Source organism: Astyanax mexicanus, chromosome 2, assembly GCF_023375975.1.
Source record: "Astyanax mexicanus isolate ESR-SI-001 chromosome 2, AstMex3_surface, whole genome shotgun sequence".
In the NCBI taxonomy this organism is placed as follows: Eukaryota; Metazoa; Chordata; class Actinopteri; order Characiformes; family Acestrorhamphidae; genus Astyanax; species Astyanax mexicanus.
In genome coordinates, this window is record NC_064409.1 from 51,283,631 (window position 1) to 51,303,652 (window position 20,022).

General features: G+C 40.2%; 1 protein-coding gene across 1 annotated transcript in view; it reads left to right on the forward strand.

Moving 5' to 3' along the window:
• Window positions 1-5,942: 5,942 nt before the first annotated feature.
• LOC103026605 (calcium-independent phospholipase A2-gamma) overlaps window positions 5,943-20,022 on the forward strand; it is a 44,132-nt gene continuing 30,052 nt past the window's right edge. Inside the window, exons 1-6 of the mRNA XM_007244345.3 lie at window positions 5,943-6,425; window positions 8,415-9,753; window positions 11,949-12,098; window positions 15,209-15,360; window positions 15,471-15,565; window positions 19,734-19,905. Of these exons, the coding sequence (XP_007244407.3) occupies window positions 8,500-9,753; window positions 11,949-12,098; window positions 15,209-15,360; window positions 15,471-15,565; window positions 19,734-19,905 (1,823 nt within the window). The 5' untranslated portion in view covers window positions 5,943-6,425; window positions 8,415-8,499. The remainder of the gene's footprint in view (window positions 6,426-8,414; window positions 9,754-11,948; window positions 12,099-15,208; window positions 15,361-15,470; window positions 15,566-19,733; window positions 19,906-20,022) is intronic.

A 20,022-nucleotide genomic window follows, 5' to 3' on the forward strand; every position in this document is an offset into this window, starting at 1 on the left:
GAGCTCCAGAACATTTACATGAGCCAAGCGTAAGCTCGGACTCCACTGTCCATTTACCGACCTCCCTTCGTGGGTGGCACCCCATCCCCATAGAGACGCATCGGTAGTGATTACTTTTCTGGCACTGATCGTGCCTAACGGTGCGCCCTGTGACAGGAAGCGCGGATGCTTCCACAGTCGCAGTGTCCGCGCACCCTGAGCTGACACAATAATTTTCCTGCGTGCGTACATTCGCGGGTCCAGACCGAGTTTCGCCACCCAGCGCTGAAACCCCCTCATATGTAGCCTCCCTAGGGGAATAGCAGCCAATGCTGACGCCATCAGACCCAAAAGTCTGTAGCACATCCTCAGCTCCACATAATTTCCCCTTCGAAACTGGGCGAGGCATGCCTGAAATGCCTCTACTCTGTCTGGGGAAAGCCGAGCTCTCATCGCCACTGAGTCTAGGGACAGTCCGATGAAAGTTACTGACTGGCTGGGGTTCAGCACACTTTTGGCCAAGTTGATTTGAAACCCCAGCCATGAGAGGTGTCTCATTAAGTATTCGGTGTGTGTCACGGCTTCTTCCTTTGACTTTGCAGCCAAAAGCCAGTCGTCCAAATACGTTGCCAGACGAATTCCATTCGCCCTGAGCGGCCCTATCGCTGCTTCTGTGCATTTGACAAAAACGCGCGGGCTCAGAGAGAGGCCGAACGGGAGTACCATATACTCGTATGTCCTCCCCTGAAAGGCGAATCTGAGAAACTTTCTGTGGGGAGGGTAAATGGGAATGTGAAAGTATGCATCTTTTAGATCGATGGTGGTGAACCAATCGTCTGGGCGTACAAACTTTAGCAGTGCTGAGTGAGTCAGCATCCGGAATTTGTACTGTCTGAGGTGTTTGTTTAACGCTCTCAGGTCCAGTATAGGTCTCATGCCCCCTCCCTTTTTGGGAACTATAAAATACCTCGAGTAGAAGCCGCTCCGGCTCTGCGTTGGAGGTACTACTTGAATCGCTCCTTTCTCTAAAAGAGAGGCTATCTCTGCTTCTAGAAAACTGGCAGCATTTCCCCTCGCCTGTGACCATATTATGTCTGAGAATCGAGGGGGGGTGTGTGAAAATTGGAGCCTGTACCCTTTCTCCACAGTTCTGAGCACCCATTGCGACGCGATACACGCGCGCCAGCGCGCTATTCGCTGTGTTACAGCTGGCTGCAGCGCCACCAGTGGAGCACTGCTGCCCTCTAGTGGAGGGCAGCACTGCCTCGCTCTGGCAGCTGCGCATGCGCGCGCGGCCGGCTCTGGTACAGAGCTTATGTGGCCCTGCGCCGCTAAGTGCACAGTGTTCCTTATGTTTTTCAACAATAGGGCATTTTTGTTTTGAAGTGCCCTCGGCCCGTGGCCTGGTTGCACAATGGGGTACAATTTTATTGTTGTTGAACACAGTGTGTTTTTGACAGTGGACAGGGGTTTTCTGAACTGAACAAAGTCCCACACTTCTGAACTGTGAGCCGCAACTGCAGGCTCTAGGGACTGGTCCCCCAGTGGGAGAGGGGCGTGTGTCTGGCAAACACGCTTTCCCTCCCCCGGCAGCGAGTTAGGTTGCCTGCGAGGCCCTCTTGCCCAGGCGGGCGCGAGGCGGCGCTTGTCGGCTTCCGTGCTGGTCCACTGGTGCAGCTGGCTTGTTACCCCATGCTCCTCCACTCTCAGCTTTGGGTTTTGCTGGTGGTCTGGGCTGTGGTGGGGTGGGTCGCTTTGGAATCCTGTAGCCAAGCGGAGCACGCGCTACCGCTTGTGCAAAGGATGGGCGGGGCGCTGAGGCAGGAGGTGGGTGCACTTTCCTGGGCAGACAGGTTTGCAGAGCCTCACCCTCCCGCTTCTTTTCCTCACAGCGGCGTTGCATAGCAGCCATAGCGGGGCCGAACAAGCCCTTTGGATCCACAGCAACATCCAGAAGCTGGACTTTTTCGCGGTGTGAGAGGCTAGACAAGTTGAGCCAGCGCGCTCTCTCCTGCGTGACCATGATACTCATCGCCCTTCCTGAAGCCTGGACAGCACAGCGATGTAGGCGAAGGCATAAGTCGGTCACCACGCACATCTCGTCCCAGAGCTTGTGCTCCGTGGTTCCGGCCATCTCCTCCTGAAGCTCAGCCTGATACGCCATCAGCATAGACGATGCGTTCAGAGCTCGCACACCGAGGGCAACGGATCTGTATGCCTTGTCGGTCATGGAGGACTGGAATCCGTCCGCCTTTGACGGGAAGCTAGGCGCGGATGTGGTCATGAAGGCTTTCTGGCCAGGATGGAGGTGGTGAGCGACCAGCGGCTCCACCTGCGGCAGATTGGACAGTCCATTCGCCTCCATTTCTGCGCAGTCCAGCGTAGCACCGCCCAGGACCGGGTTTTTCGATGAGAAAGGTTTCGGCCAGGTGCGGGTCATTTCTTCCAGGCACTCGGGGAATAGCGGAAGAACCTGTCTCTCCATACTTTTCACCCTGGGTAAGCGCTTGCCTTCATACCGAGAACCGGCCTTCTCGGGCAGAGCGCTGGGCCATGGAATGCCCAGTTTTCCTGCGGCGCGCTTGCATACGTCGTGCAGGCTCGCACCAGCAGCTGGGGAACCACCGACCTCGCCTTCCGCGCCTGAGCTACACTCGCGAGGGGCTTGAGGCATTGCTGCCTCCGTCGGTGGAAGGAACGGATCGTCATCGTCCTCGTAGGGGAGGATGTTGTCCGAACCGTCCAGTGAATCCAGCTCCGCGTCGAGGAGTTCATCCCGCTCCTCGCGCATGCAGCCGAGCTCGTCGAGCAACGGAGATACTTCATCCATGTGCTCGGCCCAGTTTGCACTGGTACTGGCTGCAGACACCTGAGGTTGACCCTCGGGAGCTGGAGGCGCCGCCATCATGGGGTCTCGATCGGTCAAACTAGCATGGCGTGCTAGTCGACGACGGAGACTTTTCATGGGCAGGCGGGCGCAGTGGATGCAAGAACCCGTGGGGGCTAGTGCGTCTTGGGCGTGTTGCAGCCCGAGGCACTCATTGCAGCAGGGGTGAGTATCTCTTGCAGAAATATTGTTCCCACATGAGCATAACCGCCCCAGCTTCTCATCTCTCTCTGAGGGAGAAAGAGAAGCCATTGCTAGTTAGCTTTGCAGCTGAAGTAACTCTTAGCTTTCCGGCTAAGTGTAGTTGGCTAAGGCTAATGTTTGGTGACAAGCTAGCCGATAGCACAGGATATAGGGTTCAGCGTACTCTAGTTTGGTGACTAGCGAGTTGCACTGAGTGTTGACCACTGTTTGGAGACAGACTGGTTAGACAGTTGTTTGGAGACAAGCCTATCTTAATTGTGTCGAATGTCGCCGTAGTTAGGAATTAGCGCCCGGCGAGCGAGTGGTTAGCTCTGCTCTGTGGACAGTAGCGTAATTCCTTGGCAGCGTCGACTTGAGTCGCTTCTGAGCGAGAAGAGATGTTTGAATGACGTTCTGCCGCTCGGGCACCTGCTTTTATAGGGGGTGCCTCCCCCCGCGGACGTCAGACCTGGCCAGCCAGTAAGGGCTGGCGTAATGTTAGAGTGCTTCTGAGGAATACGCGAGAGGGGCGTATCCCATAGTGAGATACCGAATGAATGCTTGAAAGAGAACTCCTACGGTTTAAATGAAGCAAAATCACAAATTATAAATGTTAGTACATTTATATATGAAAAAATATTCCTGAACAAAGAACAATATCTCTTTCAGTACCAAAAATATGACTTAAAAGTGGCGGGAATATAACGCAAATCAGACAAAGAGGTTTCTTATTGGTCTATTCTCTGTTTTTAGTCTCTGTTTTTACACCAAAGCTCCAATCCAAGGAAAATCTTTTGCAAGGAAATGGAGAGTGAATTGGTTTCTTTTTATTTTAATCCTTGGAATAAATTATGATATTCTCTTGCAGTGAGACATGACATAATTCTAAATAAAAGACCCTTAATCGTCTTACTAAAAGCTGATGGGCTCTGACATTACGCAGACCTGTTCCTTAGGCAGTCATAGTGTGCACAACCCCTGAGAGCCATACCTGTCAAGTCTCCCGTTTTGGCCGGGAAACTACCGTATTTTACTCCTCTTTCCCGCCGTCCTCCCGTATTAGTATTTTCCCGTAAATTTCCCGTATTTTATTAAAATAAAAAATATATATATTATTCAGGATACAGGGCACTGACCGCTCTGTGTCTCTTAACCAATCGTGGAGCCGGTTCAAGGAGAAAGTCCCGCCTTTCAGGAGAAACAACCAATCAGCTTGCAAGGAGGGTCAGTGTGGGGAAGCCCCGCCCTCCTCGCTGTGAGTTCAGGCAGCTAGTTGGAGCTGCTGATGTTAAAACAGATCTGGATATACAGCGATTTTTCTAAAAGAAAGGTAACGGTAGTCTAATCATGGAAACTGTGATGAGATTTTTCTGATAGCTGCTTAAAAATACTCCGAAATAAAACACACAGATTAAACCTTTTAAAATAAAAAAAATTACAGCTTGTGACTCAGTTTAACTAGAAATGTGGAGAGGACTGACATTAACTGAACTGATCAGGGGTGGAGTGATCAAAAGGAAGAAGTATTAATTAAAAATTATTGTGTAGGCCCCTTAGGACTAATTTTTACTGATGGAATATATCTGGTCCATGTCCTTTTAGTAAAAGCTCATAATACCATTTTTAGGTCACCAACAGTCATTTTGCAGAATTTGTGCACTCTTTGTTCAATTTTAATCCATTAAATAAATAAAAATATATCACATAAAAGAGTGCATTTATTACAAAAAAGACATGAAATCTTAAATAAAAAAAGATATAGAAAAGGGTTTTTAATTTGGCTGTATTAAAAGAATGACATATGTAGGAATGTCCACAACATGTTCAGATTCTGATAATCTAATTGTAGTGTGTAAGTGGTTCACATGTGGTTATTTTAGATTTTTTGTAAACCTGTTTTAAAATGAAAGAGATACTGAACCTTCGTTGGGCTGGTGGGACGGCTTTAAGCGGACAGAGGAAAATATCCCTTATTTTTAAATCTAAAACTTGACAGGTATGCTGAGAGCTGCTTGCTTTGTTAGCTGTGAAACAAAAGGGCCATGTGTTCAAGCCAATGTCTTATTGGCTATGATTTAATTAACTTGTTCCCATGCCTAAATAAGTCGTTCCCACACATTAGAATCCAGAATTTCCTCTGGGATCAATAAAGTGTCTATCTATCTATTAGGATCTCGTTCCCACGCCCTAATAAGTCGTGCCCTCTCCTTAGGATCTCATTCCGACGCCGTGGCCACACGTTATTCGGCCACACATCATTATTTTTTTATATGATGTTACTGAAGTGCTCCGTACTTTTAAACTCAGTGCTCCCACTGTATCTCCAGAATCAGCTCACTAAACTGTCGGCTCACAGTAGCAGTAATGCTACTAGCGTCTCTGCTGTCCAAAATCATTTGTGTAAAAAAAAAATCTATATATTAATCTACGGAACCCGGGAGCGGCCGTGGATAAAAAAAAAATTGAATCTACTTTCTAAAATTAAAGAAAATTTCCAGACAAGTTAATTTATCAATTGTTATTTGTTTTTAGCAGTTTAGCTTCATTTTGGACTCTCTCGCGGCTCCATCTAGCGGTTCGCAGTGATTTCTTTATAATAAAGGGGGAAATAGGAAACAGGTCCTTCATAAACTGCTCTGTGCGGAGTAGGGGTGTGTAACTCAGGTCCAGAGAGTAAAAGACCTTCCCAGGGTTTTGTACCAACTTTGTTCCAGCTTTTCTGCAGCTTAGCCCCACACATGCAGTTGGTACAAAACTGTGGGATGGATTTTTACTTTCTGGATCGGGGATACCCACCTCTAGGCGGACCGTTCTCATAAATAGGCTGTCCTGTTTAACCAATCAGCGTTCAGCACTGCCATCACGAGCTGCGCAGTAGCCAACGGTGTTTTTGGAGAAAGTCACGTGATCTTTGTTTTCCAGGGCAGCTGTATTTTTGTCCGGAGCGCTGTCAGGTCGACCGACCTCAAAAACACAGATGTGAAGATTTGTGAGAATTTAAATGATTTAAACGCATCGCCGGGTCCGCGGGGCTGCTGCTCACAGACTGAGCTGTGAGATCAGAGACTGTAGATATTTTAATGTGTGTTTTAAAGCCCGGTAAAGGAGTACAAGAGACGCGGCTGTGTTAGCCACATCGCTAACCTAAATGAACGGTGTGTGTTTCAGAGCTGGAGCCTCACCGGTGGAAGAAGTGAGATTACCCGCAGCGGCGGATGATTTAATACATTCTTAGAAACAGTTACTCTGATTTTCTGGCGGTAGTCTGGAGAACACTGGTGAACTTGTGTAGGCTGATGGTGAACCTAGCTACTAACTGAGCCTATCAGTACCCACAATCCAGCTAGCCCAGCTCTCCTCTCCAAGAGAATTCATGGTGAGTCTGGTCACGTTATTAGAGCAGTTTAACTCCACACAGTTGTGTTAGGGTCAGTGTAACTTATTCAACTTTATCAGTAAAGTTTGAGGCTAAATTTGAAAGTAGAAAATTGTGTGTAAAACTACTAATTATTTCACATTTTCCATTTGATATAACCTAGCTAGGTTAGTGAAGAAGATATGTGATTTAAGTTATTTTCCAATTTGTATTTTTCATTTCTCTTGATGAGAAATATAAGCAAGAAAACATGAAAGTTTTATTTCTAATTGTACATTGTATAATTTTGTAACAATGGATGGTATCAGGGTTTGTATGGATATGAAAAACCTGGACAAGTCATGGAATTGTAAAATAGCAATTTCCAGGCTGGATATTTTTGGAAAAAACAAAAATACCCATAAAGTTTTGGGAAAGGTGTGTTTCCATTTATCGACTGACAAATTGCTTTTTGAGCTATTAAATACATCAGCTCAGAAATTGTTCAGTTATGTAGCCCCACATGATGGAGCTTTCAGACTGTATGGTCATAAAAAATTGCCTTGAAAAATCATGAAAAAGTCATGGAAATGTATTGGTTAAAAAGTGTGGTATAATCCAGGGGCAGAAAAGAAAAAGAAGAAGAAAATTGGAAAAGCATTTTCTTCTTGCCAGTGCCAAACAAACAAAATCATATAGTTTTATATTCCAATTTCTACATGCCAATTTTGCCTAAGCCTATGTTTGTTTTTAAAATGTCACAAAACATGCAATGCCAGCAATTGGTAACATAAGGTTACTTTTTAAATATTTAATTAAAAATACGTTTACCAATAAAATAATAAATTATGTACATGTACTTAAATTTGTAAAGAAGTAAATTTAAGTAAAAATGGTATATGTTGTTTTTATTTATTCACTAAATCATTGTTTTTCTTTTGTTGCCACGGTGCAACATTATGCAGTTAGACTACTTTTGTTAGGGGAAAAAAAACTTTCCATAGTTTAAAGGTAAAAAAAAAAATTAACTGAAGCATGTTACACCAATCTGTTAGCTAGATGTTAACTGTTAACCTTACACAGATTTGAAGAGTTTAGCTGTATAGCTGATAAAGCTAACTAGATGTTTTGAAATATGTCACTTACCTACCTATGTATTTTACCAGTAATTTTATCTGATCGTTGATCGTATGAAGTACATATCGGTCAAGTTATATATATTGCTGCAGGGCTAAGTGTTCTATTTGTTTGTTTTTTTCACCACCTAGTTATCTACTTACTGTACTGCATTAAGCGTAGTATGGCAAGTAGAATGATTTAGAAAGGGCCCCATCAGGACTTGAATTGGACTTGAAGAGGTGGTGGGTTTGATTACTGGGTTTGGCCTGCTGCCAATGTTTGGCCCATGAGAAATATCTTTAACCCTCCTAACTGCTTTCCGAGTTCTGCAGTGACTGCTGCCTACCACTCTGGGTGCTTGGGCATCTACTGTATTACTGTAAAGTCTATCTTGGACCATGCACAAGGTGCATTGTTCAATGCTATCTTACACCCTGCTAATATATATTCTAACGCGTTCAAAGGTGCTAATGAGTATATCTTCGCCGATGTGTTTGGTGGTCAGAAGAAGGGGTGTGTTCAGGAAAATTTTTGGCCTATTGCTTTCTTTCTTTTCAACGTCACTGACTGATTAGAACCCTGACAACAGATGTTTATTGAAAATGCAGGTGCATTTTTTACAAGCTTGCCTATAGAATGCCAAAAAAGGGCCCCGTGCGTGTCTTCCGAGTGTCCTCACTAGTAAGAATGTTTGTATGTGTTCACTGCACAGATGGGTTAAGGTAGAAGGCCACATTCAATCTGTGCTCCCAGAACAAATATGGTGATTATGATTGCCTAAATTGGTATTCTCTTAAAAACATTATGCAGTCAAACCTCTGTATACAGTAAGTTGTGGTCACCTGTGTGGGTTTTTGCGACATATTATTGATATCTTTTTGTTCCCTGCAGGCAAATCTATGCAAATAAGAAAAAGGATGCACCATCCTCCAAGAACCATTGGACCAAATGTTGACCTCAATAAACTAAAGGAAGCATGACTTTCAGATGGGTCCCAGATTCATATGTGCAGTCACTGAACAGGGCTGTGTACTTATGGCACACACAAGGCCAGAGGGTTATGAACATCTCCTTCCATCCGTTGTGTAATCCAACTTACCGACTTTACGCCAAAAGGCCTTTTAGCTACAGAGACAGTCATCATATCTGGAAGCACGTCCACGACCAAAAGAGTAGAATTCGGAGAGTGTGCCCCTGTAGGGATGGTTCCCGCAGGCACAAGATTTTGCTCTACACCAGCATTTCCAGTTTCAATACCTCAACCTCCCTTGGGTCCACAGACCTGAGCCATCGCATGTTACGACTAAAGAGCACTTTGGAGTCGGTCTCAAAGGTTGTGAGTGGAACACAAGCTGAGATTATCTCTAAGATAGCTCGTCTCAAATCGAGTGCCAGACAGGAGAAGAGAGAGGGCGAGTCAAGGCCTGAGACGACACCACTTAAAGATCAAAGCACTGGATCTGGAGATTTGGCAGCTTCACCTACACTTGTACCTCATCCTCCATCCGCTACTGTAACCTCACATCCAGACACAACCCCAAGACTACCTACTGAAGCACCGTCAGTCCCACCTCAGCTTGTCCAGGAACAAAGGGAAGTGAAAAAGAAAAGATCTGTGGGCCAAACCTCTAAAGTGAGTGGAGTAGCCACAAGCAAGTCTTCCCAAGCTCAGGCAGGAGACCTTGCAGCTCAACCCGAGAGCCCCACTGCATCCAAATCGACTTCAAATCAACTCTTCCACCCTGGTTCTTTTAGTGTCAACGTAGGCGAAACCTACAACTACCTATCCCATCATATCAATGCTTATTTTCGCAGCTCCACTAAAGCGCAAGAGAATCAAGAGGCCAAAGACGCCACTGATCAGCCATCCTCTTCCATACCTGATCAGTGCCACCAGAACAGTGACCACACACCCACCACTGTGCCTGCAAAGGTCCAGACATCACCCGCAACACCTGCACCGCTCCCAGCGCCAAGTCCTACTTCCCCTTCCAAAAAGAGCATTGGCCATTATCTGGGGTACTCTACACCTACAGTCCAGGCCTTTGTAGGGAGCTACATTGCTCCCCTTGTTCCTAGGTTTAGAGCAGAGCCAAAAACTGCACTGCCCGTGGCAGATAACCCTCCTTCCCCTGAGGACCCCACTTCAAAACAGAAGGAAACGCCAGAGATTAAAGAGCAGAAAGCGGCAGATGAAAAGGCACGGAGACTGCTGATTCAAAGAGAGAAGGTATTGAGTGACATGCAAATTTTTCTTTGTCTGTGTCATAGGGTTGAAAGAAAACAACAATATATATATATATATATATATATATATATATATAGTAGTATTGCAATATTATTTTTGTGACACTATATTGATTCTAATCGTTGATTATAGTTTACATAAAGATAGATGGCAAAAAGTGATTATTTTTATTATCAGATCCTGTTTTTTTCTGATTGGACAAAAAGAAAATTGTTATTATAGTCAGGGTTTATGCAAATGATGGTGTGTTTTTAGTAGTGCTGTCAACATTAATGCATTGACATATGCAATTATTCTAGAGTCTGTAACTGTAAACTGTTTTTAAACCTAAAGGTATTTAGTCTCAGCCTATTGTTTTGTTGGATATCTTTATGTTTTGTGTAAAACTGACCAATAGACACTCAGGAAATTATTAAGACATTATATGTAATAGTGGTGGGCGATATGGCCCCAAAATAATATCACAATATTTCATGGTAATTTGCAATAACGATACTCTTAGCGATAAGACAAAACACTGAATTAATTTTTTTAAATAAATACACTACTGCAACAATATGAAAATTAAATTGTATTACTGAATTTTTCTTTTACTAAAACAGCAAAAAAGTAGTTCCCTGATGTGATAGTTTGGGGTGGGTGATATGGCACGATATTTCAGGGTATAATATCGTTCACAATATTAAAAAATGTTGCCAATATTATTGCATACGATACGATATGGCACACCCCTAATATTAAATATCCACTATTAACAGCTTAATTTTTAATAATAATAATAAGAATAATATTGTCATATTTTTTTATCAGTTGACCCCACTAGCCTGGATTGCCTGGATCATGCTAATCTACAATCCTAATATGTAAGCATTTGCTATTAGTTTAATGCTAATTATTTATTTTCTTTTTTTTTTGACTAACTTTTTTAATTTTTAAAGAGGACAATGCATTAAATGTGTGTTTTTAGTTAAGACAAAATTGCAAGTGTGCAATTACTGGTAATTCTGTTTGTCTTTAAGCTGCATTTTCCATTTATACCTTGCTGTATTGTGTATAACTATCTACTGTATATAGAATTCATATGTCCTTAGATGCAGCCATGCAAAAATAGTCCAGGGGAACAGTGTTCTGTTTGGAGGTCATGTGCGAAGCTAATGTCACCCTCATATGTGTGTTTGTGTTTGTTTGGGTGAGGCCATGCTTGTGCCTGAGGCAATGTCAAGAATCCTGTTTATTTATATTGTCACTGTTAAACTGGTAAACCTTGGGCCGAAAAGATTCACAAAATATTTCCTAAGCTTTCATTCATAGGAATCATGAATTGAAAATTTATCATTACTTTACTTTGGGTCCCATTGTTCTCATACACTAAACACATCACAAATAAGAAAATACAGGTTAATGTCAGAATCTTTTAAAATGTATCTTAAGAACAGTTAGTGAATAAGGCCCAACATTCTTAATTGCAATTCTTCAAAAAATCTGTTATAACAGTCTTAGTTTTATGCTGCTTTTTGCTGCAAATCATAAATGATGTCAAACACTTTAGTGCATACTTAGTGCAATTAGTACATATGCAAGAAACAAAGACAAGAAACAGTAGAAGGTTGGAGGAAATGATTTATTTTATTTTCCTGTGTTGGAGACAACAGTTTTTTTAAACATAATATCCAAATTAATCTGGTTAATTAAAACGTCTAGTAATATAACTGTATAATTTGTTAATTTATAATTTATCTTCTGAACTCTAACAGCCTAAGAGTGAGACCAAGGATATTCAAAGGTGAAGAAAAGAGTAAACTAAGAAAAGTAGATAAAACTTCTAAGAATGTTCATTAAAGAATAGCTGTTTATCTTTATTGTATGTTTTTTTTAATGTGTAAAATTAAGAAACTGCAAAAAATGTTGTCTTATAAAAAAATCTGGCCCTTTCTGTATTTAATACTTTACAGTTGACCTTCTTGACTTTAGTGGCAGTCAGTGTAAAACATTTTAGTTATTTAGTTATTATATAGAATAATTTTTAACCTTTTCTATTGGTTCTATGTATGTATGTATGTATGTATGTATGTAATCAAAAATCCAGTAAGTGTCATTCTGCAATAAATGTCAGTGCATGTCTTTCTATGAATAAGTAGATAACAATCTGTATTCCTATTCCTCTTTCCCTGTTTTAGATCATTGCTCGGGTCAGTGTGGATAATCGGACACGAGCACTGGTGCAGGCCTTACACAGAGCATCAGATGTCAGGCTTTATATCAGCAGAGTGGAGGATCTGAGCTACCACCTCCTGGAGTTCCCTGAGACCAGACTAGTGGCTGTAAAGGTGAGTTACTTTATTAACAAACCTCAATTCATCATCTTCGCTGTTTAAAGAAAGAGAGAACTTATGACTTATGAACATGACTTATGATTAGTACTTTGAAATGGGGCTCTGAGTAGTCCAGCTGGCTAAGATGCCACTATGATCAGGAGATTGTCAGTTCGAATCCTGTTCATGTAGCTTTCCATCAGCTGCCAGAGCCCAGAGAGAGCACAATTGGCCTTGTACTCCGCTCCAAAGGGTGATGTCGCTCAAGGCGTCTGTGAGCTGATGTATCAGAACCGAGTCACTGTGCTTTCCTCCGAGTGCGCTGTGATGCTACTTGGCAATGCTGCATCAGCAGCAGTTGAAAAAGAGGTGGTGGCTGACTTCACATGTATTGGAGGAGGCATGTGCTAGTCTTCACCCTCCTGGTGTTGGCGCATCATTAGTGATAGGGGGAGTCCTAACGAGTGAGCTGGGTAACTAGCCGTGGAAATCGGGGAGAAAATGGGAAAGAATAAAAAAAAAAAAAAAAAAAGAACAACAAAAATAAATAGTACTTTGAAAAAATACTAAACAAACACAAAATAAAACTTAAATAAATGAACATGATGATTTATAAATCTATTAATTTTAAATTATTGAGAGTAGCAGTCAAGTATAATTGGTGGTTTAATAATAAATGTTGGAGGAGGTTTTGTTGAGAAATACATTGGAATCTGTGTAAAATGTGTATTACAATTTATTCCAGTTGTATTCTTAATCCATAGCTACATTTAACATCAAGCAGCATTATGTGACTAACCTAAGCAAGGAATTCATACTATAGCCACAGATCTAGGAAGACATGCCTTCATGCATTTGTGGAATTTTGAGAGATACAGAACTGTAGCTGAAAGTAAAAGAAAAAAGTGTACAGGCATAATAATAATACTACAGGATTTTACGCTACCATTCAAGTGGTCACAGTTCTAACAAACATTTTTCCTGCCTACTTCTTCAAAATTACAGAGCGCAGTTAGCAGCATGTTGGGTCTTGAGTAGCAGCGATAAAGACAATATTCTCTATTTTAGAAATGAGCAGGGCATCACAAACAATGAGTTAAAGCTTTAAAAACAGTACAAATTCTACATAGTAATATTGATCTAAACAGAATCTACATTGTTGGAGAAATATAATGGTTTAAAATAATGTGCACAGGTGCATAAACACCTGCACAGTACTGTGTTACAATGGTCTGCACACACTGTGTAGGAGAAAATGCTGAGCAGTATCGCTGGGCATTACCTGACTGCTGTAGAAAAAAGGAATTAGTTTTTCCACTCTTTCTTGAGAGATTTCTCATTTAGAGTTCTTCCTGAAGCAACTGCCCACGTTTACTACTGCTCAATTCTATGGCTGCAATGATTAGTTCACATATTTTCTCATTAAATTTCAGCATATTCCACATTTAAACATTTTCTATGTATCTAAAGAGAATTAAAATCCATCCCACATTCTATTTTTTCAAATGTTTTGAAGAGATATAGCCATACCTGCATGAAGCAAAGATCTAATTGGAAAAATGATACACAGATTATTGAGTTAACAAACAAAATCATCAGTTGCAGCCCTGCTTAAGTTAGTTCTGCCCTGAAGCAATTTTTTTCCCTTTTTTGTTTGCTATATTTTACTGTTCTCTGAGTCTCTGTGGGCATTTGCAGTAAGTTGAACAACTCTCAGAGAGTGATCCATCTCTTTTTAAAGCCTTTGTCTGTAAAGCACATGTGAGCAGGAACAATGTTGTGTCTGGTATGAAATCAGGGCAGCTGATCTCATGTGTGACTTTTATGGATGGTATTCAGATACGTGTCAGGTGTCAGCTAAGCTGTGACCGCTGTCACAGTTACGTGCTGTTCCCCTGTGGCTAATAATGTTTATATTCTAATTGTGCTCAACACAAGGTTGTGCTTTAAATATCAATAAAGGTTTTTTTTTTTTTGTTAAAGATGTGTATTCTGCAGACATAGAGAATGTATTTGGCAACTAGGGGTGGGCGATATGGCCCTAAAATAAAATCATGATATTTCATAGTATTTTTGCGATAATGATACTCCTGGCGATATGACAAAACACTGAATTAGAAAGATTATTTCAAGAATATACTACTGCAACAAAAAAAACAAAACATATATTATTGCATACAATATAAAGAGATTAAAAAATTAAAAAAAAATACAAGAACTTATTAAATTTGTAATTAAATATGTAACAAAAGTCAATGGTCAAGAATGTCATGATGCTAATATCGAACTCCAAATATCTCCATATATCCAGAATTAAAGTAAAATAAGTGATACTAGACAGATATAATCTGTCTCTTGTAGATACAGTATATAATGGGAAATGAAAACTGTGTGATTTTTTTCTTTTGCTAAAAACAGCAAATAAGTAGTACCCTGATGTGATAATTAGGGGCCGGTGATATGGTATGATATTTCAAGGCATAATATCGTTCATGATTTTCAAAAATGTTGGCGAAATTATTGCATACGATATGATTGGGCACATCCCCATTGGCAACCACAATTGATTAAATAAATGAAAAGACAATTGCAATACATTGCCAAAAGTATCTGCTTGCCTGCATTGTGTTTGGATGGAGCTGCTCAACCATGGAAACCCATTCCATGAAGCTCTCTACACTCTACTGTTCTTGAACTGATCTGAAAACCACATGAAGTTCGGAGGTCTGTAGTGATTGACTCTGGAGGTCTGTAGTTGGCGACCTCTGCGTTAGTAGAGGCTGAACCCGCTCAGTCATTTTACATTAACAAAGCGAGTTTCTTTCGTTCCCAATCACTTCAACATTGTTATAATATCACTTACAGTTGACTGTGGAATATTTAGTAGTGAATAAATTTTACAATTTGACTTATATTAGTTCATACTAATATTATCGGGTGTGAAAAGTTGTATTGTTCGTACCATAATAAACATCAAATTCTAAGCAGAATTCTCGTAAAATCTTTTAAAAGGCTTAAAAGATCAGAATTTAGTTTTACCCTGTCACTCTTTTACATATCTGTGGATTTAGTCTGACAGTAATAATATAATAAATGTTTTTTCCTCTTTTTGATGTGCTCATCAGGAGATGGTGATTCCGTGTCTCCTGCGCCTGAGGCAGGCCAGTGATCCGTCTCTAAAGGAAGCGGTCAGAGAGGCCCTTACCCTGGTGGGCTACATTGACCCTGTAAAGAACAGAGGAATACGCATATTATCTATCGATGGAGGGGGCACCAGGTACGTGCCTTGACCTCCACATTTTGCTCAGGAACCAGCAGAGGTTTTCGGGTTGTTTAGCTTGGCATTTCTCAATGTTCTCTGTTTGTGTGCTTTTTTTTTTCGTTCAGGGGTCTGGTGGCACTTCAGACTTTACAAAAGCTGGAGGAGCTGTCAGGAAAACCCATTTACCAGCTTTTTGATTACATCTGTGGGGTGAGCACAGGTAAGATAATGATTATTATGGTTATGCATTTCTATTGTATACAGCTCTGGGAAAAAAAAATAAGATACCACTTAATGATGATGTGTTTCTTTGATTTTACCCAATTGAAAACCTCTGGAATATAATCAAGAGGAAGATGGATGCTTGAATGAACTGCTTGAATTTTTGGACCAGTAGTTGCATAAAGTTATCCAAAAGCAGCGTGTAAGACTGGTGGAGGAGAACATGCCAAGATGAATGAAAACTGTAATAAAAAAAACAGGGTTAGTCCACCAAATATTGATTTCTGAACTCTTAAAACTTTATGAATATGAACTTGTTTTCTTTGCATTATTTGAGATCTGAAAGCTCTGCATCTTTTTTGTTATTTTAGCCAGTTCTTATTTTCTGCAAAAAAAAAAAAAAACTTTTTTATTTTATTTTTATTAGGAATTTGGAAGAAATGTTGTCCGTAGTTTATAGAATAAAACAACAATGTTAATTTTACTCAAACATATACTTATAAATAGCAAAATCAGAGAAACTAATTCAGAAACTAAAGTGGTCTTAATTTCTTACAGAGCTACATTATGTTGTATTTACCATGTAACTTGTTTTAAAAGTTGCTGTGAAATGGACTTGGGGTGTAGTGAATGAAACATGATAACGAGTACAAACTTTGGTCGAATAGCTCATTTTACACAGGTTTTCTCCTTTAAATCAAGATTTTTCTGTCTGATTCTTTGATATGTGGTTGTATACATTTTTGTCCTATACACCTTTTTTTCTCATTATGAATGAATAGGGTGCAGAATTGTGCACCCATCTACTGTTCTTGTGCTCACCTGATACACACTGTTCGAAATATACTATTTCAGAGCAGGTCTCTGAGAACAAATTCTCTGTCATTTTTCACTCTCACATACATCATTTCTCCCATTTACTCCTCTTTATTTTCATTCACGGCCAAGGCCTATGGTTTCATTGCCCAGCCACCAAACTACTTGTCCTTTACTGCAGGTCCCCAAGCTGTAATTCACAGCCATAGTAACCCAAACTCATTTATTTGTTGTTTTTTTTTCTTGTCTTATTCCTTCTGTTCAGCTGCACAACCATTATTTTCTTTTCCTTTAAAAAATGCATTATCTAGTTATTATGACTATTATTGTCATTTATATGCTTGTGTACATTGTTTAAAACACTGCATAGAAGCAATGTTTGGTGTTCAGTGTGATTCAGTAAATTTAGTACATACAGCTCTGGAAAAAATTAAGAGACCACTTCAGTTTCTGAATCAGTTTCTCAGATTTTTCTATTTATAGGTATGTTTGAGTTAAATGGACATTGTTGTTTTATTTTTTAAACTACAGACATTTCTCCAAAATTCCAAATGAAAATATTGTTATTCAGCATTTAGCATTTATTTGCAGAAAATGAGAAATGGCTGAAATAACAAAAAAGATGCAGAGCTTTCAGACCTCAAATAATGCAGAGAAAACAAGTTCATATTCATAAAGTTTTAAGAGTTCAGAAATCAGTATTTGGTGGAATAACCCTGGTTTTTAATCACAGTTTTCATGCATCTTGACATGTTCTCCTCCACCAGTCTTACACACTGCTTTTGGATAAATTTATGCCACTCCTGGTGCAAAAATTCAAGCAGTTCAGCTTGGTTTGATTTCTTGTGATCATCCATCTTCCTCTTGATTATATTCCAGAGGTTTTTTAGTTTGGTAAAATCAAGGAAAAACATCATCATTTAGTGGTTTCTTATTTTTTTTAGAGCTGTATATTTTTTCCCCAAATAAAAGTTTATGATTAGCATTTCATAAATCAAGAGCGGGATGATTACTGTGTATTCTCTATAGATTTGTTGTAGATAAATCTTGAATTTATGTACACTGTTCACTTGTAGAAGAACCTACATGGGTATTATATTTTAATCATAATAATGGAAAAGCATTGTAAAACTAATAATAGTAAAAGTATTTCCTCTCTAGCAGTGCTTTTTATGAACACATGGGGGCACTTGTCACCATTATTCAGATCTAACTCAGCTTTCTCTCAACTACCCTGTGACCTAGGTGCTGTTTTTCTGAAATGAATAATCTGGAATGTTCTTTTTTCACACGGCTAGATCTAATGTCTGTGTTTATTTTTAAGACCAACAAAGCTCCTTTTTAATACTCTGCTCATTCCTCTCTAAAATCACTTGTGCTGCCAAAGCCTGTCCGTACCCGGCGAGAGTACAGGACATGAACATTAGGGATTTTCTGAGAATATTATACCAGCCTGGCAGAGTCCCAGTGCTGGGGTGTGTGTGGGTGTTGGAGAAGGACTTGGCCTTAATGCCTCACTGTGTGTCCACATAATGTATGCCACTCAGCCAGCGGTCCTGGCACAGAGTGTCAGAGTGGCAGTTGGTCACGAGAGGGGTTCCCCTGGATCAAAAGATCCCATGTTGTGTTTAAATTACCTAAACCTGCTGGATACAGGCAGATACCCTTATTTAGCAATAAAAAGCAGGATGATTTTTTTTATATATCTCTTGTTTGTTTGTTTATTTGACAGTTTTTGTTATTTATAGAATAAATCCATAGTAAATAGTAACAATGTTTTTTACTTATTATTATCATAGTTATTAGTAGCTATAGTTTACTTTATAATCAACTGATTGGTTGGTATATAGGCTATGCTTCTGTTTCATTTAGAAATATGTAGAAATACTGAAACAATAAACCTGAAATGCATCTTCATCTTCTTTTCTAATTTAGAAAAAATATTACTCCTGAATTAAAAATATTATTTAAGCAGATGTCCGTAAGTTTTGGGATTTAGGGCCCTCTCTGGTAAGAATAGGTAACTGCACCGAGCATGCGGAAGAATAATTTTAAACAGGGTGGGTGTGATGCGGTCTCCTTTCAGAGCGGATGAATCCAGAGAGAGAGAGAGAGAGAGAGAGAGAGAGAGAGAGAGATAGAGAGCTCAGTCAGAAACTTAATTGCTTCATTTCTTTGGTTTTACTCTGGTTGAACGTGCTACTGAGCTCTGTGTTTCCCCTTCTGAAGTCTCCACTGCTCCACCAGTCGCTCATGTTCAGTAAAACTGAGCTGGATCCTCTTTTAGAGGCTGTATGTGTGATATAAGTACGTAAAGACGCGTGACGTGGCCAAAAGAACTCCCGCAAAAAGCAACCCTACATCCCAGTTTTTAGAAGGAATATATTAGGCATAGCAAGGATGGTCGTTTTAGCACCCTGGTACACACTATTTGATCACTTCATAACATAATATGAACTGACACTTTAATACAAGGATTACAATCTTATAGAAGCAATATCTGTTAATATTTTCTGTTGATATTAATTAAGCATTTACTGCTTGTTTTTTTTTTTTTTTTTCCTGTTTACTGTTTTGTTTCATACTAAATGGGGTCTGTCTGCTTAGCAACTGCTGCATCACTGAATGACAGTTTCTGTATTACACACCAGCTGGTTTCTTTGTGATTTTTATAGCTGTATAGTTTATAGACTTGAAGTGTTAAGGTGGGAACTGTAAATGTATTCCTGAACTGTTTTAGATTTAGTTATGTTAGTTTGTTTTGTTTTATTTTGCAAGGTTACTTGGCAGAACATAGTGTACCTTGTTTGTCATGCTTTGCACACTGTGAATGTTGTAGATCTTCTTTGGCTTATCTTTCTTTACTCTGTTCTGTCGGTACTAAACCACTATCTTATCTTATAATAGAATGAAAATGTGTTCAGTGTGCTTTGATACACTGGTCCAACACATAACATAATTCAACCATTTTAGTAGACAACACAAAAACATAAATTTACATTAAAAATCTTAAAATCATATTTAAACATTAGGGCTGTAAGATAAATTGTATTTTCATCAATATCACAATAAACTCGTCAAAAGAGGTGGGATATCATCATAAAGAAGCTACAAACTCAAATTGCATTACTCGTCTGCAGCAACAGTGGGAGCTCTCTTTATGCTGCAGACTGTGGTTATGTGACATTAGAAGGCTGGAGGCAGATTGAGGTTAGAGGAGTTAGGGGTTGAGCTCCACACTAACCGCACACATCAAACTACTTCTTAATGAGAAAAATTATGACGAGTCATCACACATCTCATTTGTTTTCCAGGTCATACAGCCCTAACTGATGTGTTTTTCTCTTCAGGTTCTATTTTAGGTGTCATGCTTGGCGTGCTCAATATCCCTCTGAGTGAGTGTGAGGAGCTGTACAAGAAGCTGAGCTCTGATGTCTTTAAGCAGAATGTTATTGTGGGAACAGTGAAAATGGGCTGGAGTCACGCCTTCTATGACAGCGAGGTCTGGGAGAAAGTACTAAAGTGAGTACATGAACATATTCAGACATCTTGACAGTTCCACAGGTGTTAATGGTAGTTGGATGTATGTTGGTAGACCTGTACCATTTTCTTTGCCAACAATCCTTTTCGATTTCCCTA